Genomic DNA, 12,626 nt, shown 5'->3' on the forward strand with positions numbered 1-12,626 from the left:
ATATGGGTGTATATTAACCCATTGTTGTAGCTTTGTCTAGTCTGTGTGTCTCCATACAGTAGATCCTTATATTGTCCCCCTCCCTCCCTTCCTCCGTCTCTCTCCTTACATTGGGACTACACCCCTCCAATCAGACCATCCTTCTCTCATTCTCTCATCAACTATTCCCTTCATCTCTCTTTATTTTTCCTAGATTTTAGCCAGTATACACTTCCTCAAATTTGTCAGAATTAATGAAAGATAACTCAAGAAATCTGTCATTAATTTAGACGTTTTTGCTGAGGAGATCTAATGGCCTAAACTCACCAAAGGCGAGCGAGGTGTGTGTGTGATTTATTTTAGAATGTATTGTTTTGAATTATAATGACCCAAGCGAAGCCGGCGCCTCGCTCAATTAGAACGTGTCTCTATTTGTGCGTTTTATCGCTGGTGCTACAGTCTGTGTCACTTTTCTTTAGAGTTCATTTGAATTGGAAGAGGTAGCTATGGGTTGAGGCTTTACCATACATGCTAAATAAGACCAATTCATCCACTTATGGAAACACAACATTGCTATCAGCAAAGATGATTGGAGATATGGACTATCCTGCTAGAATAAAGTCACTGCTCTGCCTGTCCCCTCCTTTCCGCCCACCCACTTCTAGTGAGTTTTTCACTTTAGTTGGGCATTTTGACATCTAAGATGTTTGGTGCAGTATTTCTCAAGTGAAAACATCTGCATGAAAACGAGTCGTCTATCGTTGAATGACAACAAACAGTTCATTGAAGAATCCCTACTGTTGACCAATGACCGACGAAGGGACGTAGACTTCGGCTTCGAACTTTGGCTTGCCTCGAGAAAACGTGTGCACGAACAGCCAAAAAAAACCTTGCCGAAGACCAAAACAAAGAAAGAAGCCAAAATTGTCATAATATACGAACGAACTGCGGCACCTTTAGGCCACTCATCTCTTCCTCCCTCCCTCCTAGAGTAGAGCCGTAGTGTTTATATTGAGATATCCTCTTCTATTTCCAGTTGAATCAAAACCAGACCATTTCGTACTCACACCTGTAGGCTGCCTCTCTCCCTGTGGCATAGCTAATTTATGTCTCTCTATCCTTTTCCTTGATCCTTCCCTCCTCTCTTACATCTCCTGTTACACTCTGTCAATCTCTGCTGTTCCCTTGACCCTATTCCTCCCTCTGTTACACTCTGTCAATCTCTGCTGTTCCCTTGACCCTATTCCTCCCTCTGTTACACTCTGTCAATCTCTGCTGTTCCCTTGACCCTATTCCTCCCTCTGTTACACTCTGTCAATCTCTACTGTTCCCTTGACCCTATTCCTCCCTCTGTTACACTGTCAACCTCTACTGTTCCCTTGACCCTATTCCTCCCTCTGTTACACTCTGTCAATCTCTACTGTTCCCTTGACCCTATTCCTCCCTCTGTTACACTCTGTCAATCTCTACTGTTCCCTTGACCCTATTCCTCCCCGTTACACTGTCAACCTCTACTGTTCCATTGACCCTATTCCTCCCTCTGTTACACTCTGTCAACCTCTACTGTTCCCTTGACCCTATTCCTCCCCGTTACACTCTGTCAATCTCTACTGTTCCCATGACCCTATTCCTCCCCGTTACACTGTCAATCTCTACTGTTCCCTTGACCCTATTCCTCCCTCTGTTACACTCTGTCAATCTCTACTGTTCCCTTGACCCTATTCCTCCCCGTTACACTGTCAACCTCTACTGTTCCATTGACCCTATTCCTCCCTCTGTTACACTCTGTCAACCTCTACTGTTCCCTTGACCCTATTCCTCCCCATTACACTCTGTCAATCTCTACTGTTCCCATGACCCTATTCCTCCCCGTTACACTGTCAACCTCTACTGTTCCCTTGACCCTATTCCTCCCCGTTACACTGTCAACCTCTACTGTTCCCTTGACCCTATTCCTTTCCTCACATTTCCCATTCACCCTCTCTTCCTTTTCCATGTCCCCTCTCCCTCCTCAATCTTTACTAATTTTCTCACTTACCCTCCCTTCTCTATCTCCTCCCCCTCTTTTCCCCACTCCCCCTCTCTCGGTGTTGTGTCTGTGTGTTCTCAGTAGGGAGGCTGAATCTTTTGAGTACAGGAAGAGAAGCTGGCACACACACACGCTGAGAAACCCCAACACAGCGGTTCCCACAGCTGCCCAATCAGGCAGTGTTGGCTAGGAAAACACACTCACTCATGCACACACACTAACACATTCTCACTGCAGCACAATCACACTGCCTTGTCTCACTCGCACACAACCTCATTCCCAGTATTGCCCAATAACGCAAGGTCTCACACACTGCTTTCCACACAAACAAACCTACTGTAAGAATAACCTCATTAACCCTAAAACACAAACAAACCCCACAGAACAACAAGAGCAGGGGTGTATTCATTAGTCGGATTCCGTTGTAAAACGTTGTCTGTTTTGCAACAAACTTTTTACCATTTACTCAAGGAAGCAAACAGAACCAAATGGTGAGCGACCTACCTGAATTTGTCCAATAGAAACTTACTTTTGGAGTAAACGGTATCCGTTGCTAAATGTTTTGCAACTGACTAATGTATACACCACCACTGGTGATCCACATGGTCAAGTGCAGTGCTCTCACCTCCTTCAATGAGTCTTCATATGTCTGCATATTCAGCCAATCAAATTGTACCTATTCATGTTAGCAGTAGGCCTATGTGGATGCTCTTTTTCCACACAAGGAAAAACAGAGGTTAGACAACAGTATAAATCATTTATTCAATCAGTCTGAATACCCAGCAAAGCCCCAACTCCCTTATTTCCATAGTGATAATATCCCATTATAATAGCATATGTAGAATATCCTATTCACAATCCATTGCATCTAAAACAAAATAGCATAGACAATAAACTTACTTTATATTTAGTTTGGACAAATGTAAAACAAAATAAACAAAAACATATTGTGAACATGCACACAAAGGCATACGACCCAAATACAACAAACAAAAACATTGTGTATGAAACAAAACAGGAATGGATATCTTAGTAACAACCGCTCACACAGAAAGAGTCTTCCCTCAGTTCATGGATTTAGAGACAAAGTACCGATTATGTAGAGTACATGACGTCTGCTTAGAGTAGGGTTCCCTGGTTTTCCAGAAATCCTGGTTGGAGGATTCCAGACTTCCTTATTATTCCCTTCAGATTCTGGGATTCCTCCAACTGGGATTTCGGAAAAACTTTATTGAACGTTCCCGGAATTTAGCAACCCTATTAGGAATGCACAACTGAGGGCTCTACACCCCAGCTACAACTAGTCCTACTAGAACCACACAGTCTTGCTGGTTTTCATCTCTCCTTGGTACTTCATTGATCCATTCATATCACTGATTGACTAGCGAGTCTAGACCGTAGACGGCTGGTTATACAGGTATACATCAGTCTAGTTAAAACAGAAGGATAATAACCCAGTAGATACTGTGGCTCCCAGGAACAGAGTTGTTCACCCCTAGTTTACAGGGTACCATAGTGATGAGGACATACAAGTCAACTATAAAAGGTGAGTGGGGTCTCAAACCCCACTAGGGGCGGGATCATCCTGCCCTGTTAGTTAGAGGGATTCAACCAATAGCAGCGCTTTGATGCTAAGAGCAAAAACCTCCCACTGGGTAACAGAGACTACTGTGATTGACAGGGCAGGACTGTCATGCCCATGGTTGAGTTGTGAGTTTGGTTATCTCAGGTGGCAGTAATGATGTCCCAGACTAGGACAGAAGGCACTAAAAGGAAGTGGTGGAGGGAGAAAGGGCCAGAGGAAAATGCCCCTATCCACTGACACAGGGTCAGATATTTATTCAGCATTTTTCATCCCCTATTGCTAGGGTACTCTGATCCTAGATCTGTGATTAGGGACAACTTCTGCCTTGAGTGGTGAAAGACTTCTTAAACCCTTGGTGGGTAGGAGTGATCATGAACCATTTAGAATATGAGTAACAATATCCGTGATTGACAGCCTGCCCATGATAGGGTCAAGAAGCCTGTTATCCCTCTCCCTTGTAACCGTTGGTGGGCGAGTCTCCAGCCACTTAGATTTCGATGAGCTTATAGGACGGCACACCTTGATTGACAGATGCAAATCTCCAGAACAGGAAGAACCGGATGAGACTGGTCACGATGCCTGGCGTGTTTGGAACCTGGAACACACAAACAAATACACAGAGGTTAAAGGTAATTTACAATCATTTACCAGTCCCCTTCCATCTAGCCCCTACCACGTCTCACATATACACACCATGATATAGTAGTCTTGCAGCTGTAGTCCATAGAGCGTCCAGGATGTTGAGGTGAGAAAGGTAGCTACAGTCAAAGAGAAGGACAAACACTCCACACTACCTGTACGCACTATCTTCATCTGACAGAGAGAAGAGAGGGGGAGAGAGAGGGGGAGAGAGAGGAGAGGGGGAGCGAGAAGAGAGGGGGAGATGAATTGATGCAATTCCAATGTATCCAAAAAGACAGCAGAAGGGATAAGACCCAGAACAACAGGAAGACATAGACAAGAGAAAGAAAGACAGGAAATAGACACAGGGTCATATGAGGAGACAGAGACAGACAGAGAGAGAGAATGAGACAAACAGGAAGGCGGAGAGTAGAGCTGCACAATTAATCGCAATATTGACATGTGCAATATCCATTTTTCAAGTGATCCATATTGCATGTAATATTTTGAAACGCCACTCAGCCACGTGTAATGTCCGTTTTTAATAGTTCACTAGTTCAGACTGTCGTCTCTCTCCTCTTACAGCTGCTTCGCACACACCAAGCCCCGCCCCGTCACTCAAGCAGCACAGTTCTTCCTCCTCGCTGTTAGATTCACTAGAAGTTTGCATGTTGTTCTTTTAGGTCAAATGCAGTCAACAGATTGTTCCAAACAAGAATGATGCTGCTTTCCAATTTGTTTCTTAATATAAATCATTCCCTTTCTATGATTTCAACAGTTCGCCCAAGTGTTTTGATCTATATTGAACAAAAATATAAACGCAACATGTAATGTCTTGGTCCCATTTTTCATGAGCTGAAATAAAAGGATCCCAGAAATGTTCCACTTGCACAAAAAGCTTTTTTCTCTCAAAATGTTTGCAAAAATGTGTTTACGTCCCTGTTAGTGAGCATTTCTCTTTTGCCAAGATAATCCATCCACCTGACAGGTGTGGCATATCAAGAAGCTGATTAAACAGCATGATCATTACACAGATGCACCTTGTGCTGGGAACAATAAAAGGTCACTCTTAAATGTGCAGTTTTGTCACACAACACAATGCTACAGATGTCTCCATTTTGAGGGAGCACACAATTGACATGCTGACAGCAGGAATGTCCACCAGAGGTGTTGCCAGAGAATTGAATGTTCATTTCTCTACCATAAGCCGCCTTCAACCTCGTTTTAGAGAATTTGGCCGTACGTCCAACCGGCCTCACAACCGCAGACCACGTGTAACCACGCCAGCCCAGGACCGCCACATCCAGCTTCTTCACCTGTGGGATCATCTGAGACCAGCCACCCGGACAGCTGATGAAACTGAGGAGTATTTCTGTCTGTAATAAAGCCCTTTTGTGGGGAAAAACTCATTCTGATTGGCTGGGCCTATGCCCTCCCAGGCCCACCCATGGCTGCGCCCCTGCCCAGTCATGTGAAATCCATAGATTAGGGCCTAATGAATGCATTTCAATTGACTGATTTCCTTATATGAACTGTAACTCAGTAAATATTTTGAAATTGTTGCATGTTGCATTTATATTTTGGTTCAATATAAATTATATTGCAATATTTGCAACAACATTTTTTACAAATGCCCAAATCATGCAGCCCTAGCGGAGGAATAAACAGGAACACAGAGGAAAAGAGAGGAGGCGGAGGGAAAGGGGAGAAAGAGAGAGACAGAGAGTGATGAGAGGAGGTCATGTTCTGAAGCTGGCATCTTATTGGCCTGTTGATTGCCCTGTTGTTGCTCTAACTTACATATTTATGAGAGTATGTGAGGAATCTGAGTACTCTGAGGATAGTGGGTATCAGACCATTGTAAAAACAGGTATATTTGCCAGGCTAGTGAGTGAATGTTATCTGAACGTTGTATTAAAGTTGTATAAAAGTTTCTTCACCAGGTCAATGCATGGACACAGGGTGTATATTGTATAAACGTTGTGTAACAAAGGGTTTGCATATTTACCAGGTCAGCGAGTGGACTCAGGTACATGCTGACAGTGAACAGGCTGCAGGTGAGGCCTAACTGGGTGAATGTTGTATAAACGTTGTGTAGAGGTTTGTTAAATGTTGTGAAAGGTTTTGTATATTTACCAGGTCAGCGAGTGGACTCAGGTACAGTGAGGGAAAAAAGTATTTGATCCCCTGCTGATTTTGTACGTTTGCCCACTGACAAAGAAATTATCAGTCTATAATTTTAATGGTAGGTTTATTTGAACAGTGAGAGACAGAATAACAACAAAAAAATCCAGAAAAACGCATGTCAAAAATGTTATAAATTGATTTGCATTTTCATGAGGGAAATAAGTATTTGACCCCCTATCAATCAGAAAGATTTCTGGCTTCCAGGTGTCTTTTATACAGGTAACGAGCTGAGATTAGGAGCACACTCTTAAAGGAAGTGCTCTTAATCTCAGCTTGTTACCTGTATAAAAGACACCTGTGCACAGAAGCAATCAATCAATCAGATTCCAAACTCTCCACCATGGCCAAGACCAAAGAGCTCTCCAAGGATCTCAGGGACAAGATTGTAGACCTACACAAGGCTGGAATGGGCTACAAGACCATCTCCAAGCAGCTTGGTGAGAAGGTGACAACAGTTGGTGTGATTATTCGCAAATGGAAGAAACACAAAATAACTGTCAATCTCCCTCGGCCTGGGGCTCCATGCAAGATCTCACCTCGTGGAGTTGCAATGATCATGATCATGAGGATCTTGTAAATGATCTCAAGGCAGCTGGGACCATAGTCATCAAGAAAACAATTGGTAACACACTACGCCGTGAAGGACTGAAATCCTGCAGCGCCCGCAAGGTCCCCCTGCTCAAGAAAGCACATATACAGGCCCGTCTGAAGTTTGCCAATGAACATCTGAATGATTCAGAGGAGAACTGGGTGAAAGTGTTGTGGTCAGAAGAGACCAAAATTGAGCTCTTTGGCATCAACTCAACTCGCCGTGTTTGGAGGAGGAGGAATGCTGCCTATGACCACAAGAACACCATCCACACCGTCAAACATGGAGGTGGAAACATTATGCTTTGGGGGTGTTTTTCTGCTAAGGGGACAGGACAACTTCACCGCATCAAAGGGACGATGGACGGCACCATGTACCATCAAATCTTGGGTAAGAACCTCCTTCCCTCAGCCAGGGCATTGAAAATGGGTCGTGGATGGGTATTCCAGCATAACAATGACCCAAAACACACGGCCAAGGCAACAAAGGAGTGGCTCAAGAAGAAGCACATTAAGGTCCTGGAGTGGCCTAGCCAGTCTCCAGACCTTAATCCCATAGAAAATCTGTGGAGAGAGCTGAAGGTTCGAGTTGCCAAACGTCAGCCTCGAAACATTAATGACTTGGAGAAGATCTGCAAAGAGGAGTGGGACAAAATCCCTCCTGAGATGTGTGCAAACCTGGTGGCCAACTACAAGAAACGTCTGACCTCTGTGATTGCCAACAAGGGTTTTGCCACCAAGTACTAAGTCATGTTTTGCTGAGGGGTCAAATACTTATTTCCCTCATTATAATGCAAATCAATTTATAACATTTTTGACATGCGTTTTTCTGGATTTCTTTGTTGTTATTCTGTCTCTCACTGTTTAAATCAGGGGTGTCAAACTCATTTTAGCTCAGGGGCCACATGGAGGAAAATCTATTCCCAAGTGGGCCGGACCGGAAAAATCATGGTATATATATATAACTTAAAAACAACAACTTCAGATTGTTTTCTTTGTTTTAATACGATCAACATACAACATAAAGCTGGAGCCTGAGGACAGTGTGTCCAAAATAGTACAAGCACAACATCACTATTAATCATAAAACACGTCAAGTTTATTTGAAAATTCTAAAGAAAAAGAACACACAAACACACAATGCCTCAGTGATTAACATAACTATTTCACAGATCACAGAACTATATCAGGGTGTCATTTCTCAGGCAGAAATGTAGATAAAAATAATGAAATCCTGTTCCCCAAACAAGTGCAAGAACCACAGAGTCAAGAATAGGTTAAATATACAAATAAAAACAATTAAAAACAATAGCACATCAACATAAAAACATAAACATAAATCTGAAAGCGTTGCTCAAACTCCCGTAACAGTCCCGTTATTTTATCTTTGAACCGCTTCATGTCTGCCACATGTTGGGTCGCGCACACATTTTTCAGACAGGGGAAGTGAGCTGCATCACCACCGGCAAGTTGCGTCTCCCACAATGACAGCTTCAACTTGAAAGAACGTATGCTGTCATAATACTGCGTGACAACTTTGTTGCGCCCTTGCAGCTGTTTGTTCAAGTTATTCAGGTGCTGCTCTGTAACATCCACCATAAATGCAAGGTCCTGCATCGATTCTGCGGAATGAAATTCTAACACTGGTTTGCCCTTTTCTTCCATGAACTGTTCAATTTCTTCTCGTAAATCAAAGAAACGCCTCAGCACAGCACCTCGGCTTAACCATCTTACCTCAGTGTGGTATGGCAGGCCATAGATGTGGTCTTTCTCTCTGAGAAGGCTGTCAAACTGACGGTGATTCAGGCTTCTGGATCGGATGAAATTAACAGTTTGGATGACCACCTTCATGACGTTATCCATCTTTAATGACTTGCAACACAAAGCCTCCTGGTGCAAAATACAGTGAAAAGTCAAAAATCACGTCCTCCATTTGCAGATTGCACTTTCTCTCTGAACTTTGTCACAACGCCTGCTTTTTTCCCGATCATTGAGGGCGCACCATCTGTAGCCAGGCTGACAGCGCGGGACCAGTCCACTCCGACCCTGTCCAGCACGCCGACGAGTGCGGTAAAAATATCAGCTGCTGTCGTTGTATCTGTCATCGGCACCAACTCCACGAACTCCTCGGTGACGGTCAATGTGTCATCAACTCCGCGGATGAAAATGGCCAGTTGTGCAACATCTGTAATGTCCGTGCTTTCATCAATTGCAACCGAAAACGCAATAAATGACTTTACTTTTTGCTTCAACTGGCTGTCCAAATCCACTGAAAGATCGGAAATCCTGTCTGCAACTGTGTTTCTTGTCAGGCTGATATTTGCAAAAGCCTGCCGCTTTTCAGGGCACACAATCTCCGCTGCCTTCATCATGCATGTTTTTACAAATTCACCCTCACTAAATGGTTTTGAAGCCACTGCGATTTCATTAGCAATGAGGTAGCTAGCTTTCACTGCAGCGTCACTGATGTCTCGGCTGTGAGTAAACACAGACTGCTGTTTCTTCAGACCCGCCAACAGTTCATTCACCTTCTCTCATCTCCGCTGTCCTTGAAAGTTGTCATATTTGTCGGCATGAAGACTCACATAGTGGCGACGAAGGTTATATTCTTTCAGCACTGCAACATGCTCTGAACACACCAAACATACAGCTTTCCCATTCAATTCCGTGAATAAATAGGATGACCATTTTTCTTGGAACACTCTGCACTCTGCGTCCACTTTTCTCTTTTTGACAGAGACATATTGGGGCAATGAGGGTGCCAAAGCACATAATGTTAAAAGTAGAAGCCGTAATAAATATCGCGGGCAAAACAAAGTAGCTCATTGGCTGCACGTGCTTGACCTACTTGCTCTGCCCCGGTATAAACAGTTTGCTTGCTTAACACAATTGCTATTGCGCCATCCAGTGGACGCAATTGGAACAGCAGTTTATTTTATTGAAAAATTGCAGCGCATTTTTATACTTTACAACAACAACAACAACAACAAAAAAAAATTTTTTATTTTTTTTTCCAAAATCATCTCACGGGCCGGATTAAACCCGTTTGCGGGCCTGATCCGGCCCGCGGGCCGTACGTTTGACACCCCTGGTTTAAATAAACCTACCATTAAAATTATAGACTGATCATGTCTTTGTCAGTGGGCAAACGTACAAAATCAGCAGGGGATCAAATACTTTTTTCCCTCACTGTACATGCTGACAGTGAACAGGCTGCAGGTGAGGCCTAACTGGGTGAATGTTGTGTAGCGGTTTGTTAAATGTTGTGAAAGGTTTTGTATATTTACCAGGTCAGCGAGTGGACTCAGGTACATGCTGATAGTGAACAGGCTGCAGGTGAGGCCTAACTGGGCCAGCTGAGACTCTCCCTGAGGAAGGAGAACACTGAAGTACAGCCAGCCTCCACAGACCACTACTCCTGCTAGTAACGTCTGAGAGGTCACTCGCCTCTGGAACACACACGCACAACATTAGTTTACTGACCCCATACTAATTTTAACCATTATTGACACACACCCTAAAACTAGGCTACAAGCAGGGAACCAGTGGGCAGACATACTAAAGTGTATTTCAAACCATAATGGCAAAAGACAAACATTGAACTACAGCAAACACACCCTGAATATATACAGAAAACCGTCATTATGATATCTACAGAAATGAACACCAGACCCATCTCGAAGACAAACTAATGCACTCCTGGGGGATTCAGGTCTGGGCATATATATATGTGATAAGTGACTATAAAATGCCATGGTCAGCTCACCTTGTTGTTGGTGTAGCGGCAGTAGGAGAGACCTTAAAACGATGTGGTCAGCTCACCTTGTCGTAGGTGTAATGGCAGTAGGAGAGACTATAGAACGCTGTGGTCAGCTCACCTTGTCGTTGGTGTAATGGCAGTAGGAGAGACCTTAAAACGATGTGGTCAGCTCACCTTGTCGTTGGTGTAATGGAAGTAGGAGAGACTATAAAACACTGTGGTCAGCTCACCTTGTCGTTGGTGTAGCGGCAGTAGGAGTGACCTTAAAACGCTGTGGTCAGCTCACCTTGTTGTAGGTGTAATGGCAGTAGGAGAGACTATAGAACGCTTTGGTCAGCTCACCTTGTCATTGGTGTAGTGGCAGTAGGAGAGACTATAAAACACTGTGGTCAGCTCACCTTGTCGTTGGTGTAGTGGCAGTAGGAGAGACTATAAAACACTGTGGTCAGCTCACCTTGTCGTTGGTGCAGTGGCAGTAGGAGAGACTATAAAACACTGTGGTCAGCTCACCTTGTCGTTGGTGTAGTGGCTGTAGGAGAGACTATAAAACGCTCTGGTCAGCTCACCTTGTCATTGGTGTAGTGGCAGTAGGAGAGGATGTAGAGGGACTGTAGACAGGCTCCTATGGTGTTAACCAGGACCAGAGTCCCATCCGTCTTCAGTATCCCATAATACAGCCAGCCCAGGTTACTATAGAGACAGACAACAAGACTTTAGCTCAGCGGGCTAACACAGTATGACTTGTGCAGATGACCCGGGTTTGATCAGTGGTCGCTGGCACATAGCACTGCACTGCACGCACGCGCACACACACACACACACACACACACACACACACACACACACACACACACACACACACACACACACACACACACACACACACACACACACACAAACACACAAACACACAGCTTACTTGAGGCATGTGGTGAGGAAGGGAAGGAACTGGACGTTATCTGCACTTTTGGAAGCTCTCATCTTCTTCAGGTCCGTCCTGACAGAGACCCCCCCACCACACACACACACACACACACACACACACACACACACACACACACACACACACACACACACACACAGTTTTATAAGACATGCTTGCAACTCTGGCACAAGAAAAAGGATGCAACTGAACTAAAATATTATTTTAGTATCACCTGACCTGAGCATTCTATTTGCACAAGCCTCAGGCATTGAACGAATAACTAAGCAAATATTTGTATAACTCCTATTTGTGACATAAGGGTGGACTTGCTAACTAGCTAACCAACACCTAGCTATCAAATGAAATCGCTATGTTTCTACAGTTTAATGCAATACAAACAAGCAAATTAGAACTGAATTTGGTCTCTGCCCAAGTTTGCGATGTTGGCAATAAAGAACAGGTATCTAGCTAGCTACTTAGCCAGGCAGTTTCTCTGAAAAGCAGAAAGCTGTCAAACTTACAGTCCAGTCGAGAACATCCCGACTGTAAATACGATGCACGCCCATGACAGAAACTGCAAAAACTCCATATAACGGAAAACGGAATATGTGGTACGTAGATAGCTAGGTATGTGTCTAAATTGTGAGTAATTTCGCTATGAATATCAAATCAGCTATCGTCCAAATAGTTGACATCTGCATCAGCGATTCAACGTTGACGTCGTTCTAACTACACTGTATTTCCGTGTTTGTAATCAGGGGCATATTCATTACGCCAACTATGTTACAAAACGTTTCTTATACGGAAGCAAATGGAACGAAACGGGGAGAGACCTAACTGCATGTGTCCAATAGAAACTCTAGTTTTGCTCTGTTTGCTTCAGTTTGGTTCTTTAACGGTAAATGGTTTCCGTAATGAATACACTACAGTATTCTGAAATAATTCTGCACTC

The 12,626-nt window shown here is 43.8% G+C and overlaps 1 protein-coding gene across 4 annotated transcripts; it reads right to left on the minus strand.

The window, feature by feature from the left end:
* Positions 1-2,745: 2,745 nt before the first annotated feature.
* LOC121543197 (sugar transporter SWEET1-like) lies at positions 2,746-12,421 on the minus strand. Of its 4 annotated transcripts, none has more exons than XM_041852911.1 (7): positions 12,196-12,421; positions 11,669-11,746; positions 11,316-11,439; positions 10,333-10,438; positions 6,223-6,278; positions 4,287-4,406; positions 2,746-4,188 (listed from the first exon to the last, which is right to left on the minus strand). In XM_041852911.1, the coding sequence occupies exons 1-7, from the start codon at positions 12,261-12,263 to the stop codon at positions 4,081-4,083; spliced, it is 660 nt and encodes a 219-aa protein (XP_041708845.1). In that variant the 5' UTR covers positions 12,264-12,421; the 3' UTR covers positions 2,746-4,080. The 4 variants fall into 4 exon arrangements, with proteins under 4 accessions (XP_041708845.1, XP_045082544.1, XP_041708844.1 ...); XM_045226609.1 differs by having other exon boundaries at positions 10,333-10,357; positions 12,196-12,420; XM_041852910.2 differs by lacking the exon at positions 6,223-6,278 and having other exon boundaries at positions 10,277-10,438.
* Between the last annotated feature and the right edge of the window lie 205 nt (positions 12,422-12,626).

The sequence above is a fragment of the Coregonus clupeaformis genome, chromosome 17 (genome assembly GCF_020615455.1).
Source record: "Coregonus clupeaformis isolate EN_2021a chromosome 17, ASM2061545v1, whole genome shotgun sequence".
NCBI lineage: Eukaryota > Metazoa > Chordata > Actinopteri > Salmoniformes > Salmonidae > Coregonus > Coregonus clupeaformis.

Bases quoted from the DNA above. Each gene is read 5' to 3' on its own strand.
- LOC121543197 (XM_041852911.1), bottom strand. From the start codon at position 12,263: ATGGAGTTTTTGCAGTTTCTGTCATGGGCGTGCATCGTATTTACAGTC. The intron at 10,439-11,315 runs GTGAGCTGACCA...TGTGTGTTCCAG, and splicing joins GCCACTACACCAATGACAAG to AGGCGAGTGACCTCTCAGAC. The intron at 4,407-6,222 runs GTAAATATGCAA...TCTCTCTGTCAG, and splicing joins TGAGTCCACTCGCTGACCTG to ATGAAGATAGTGCGTACAGG.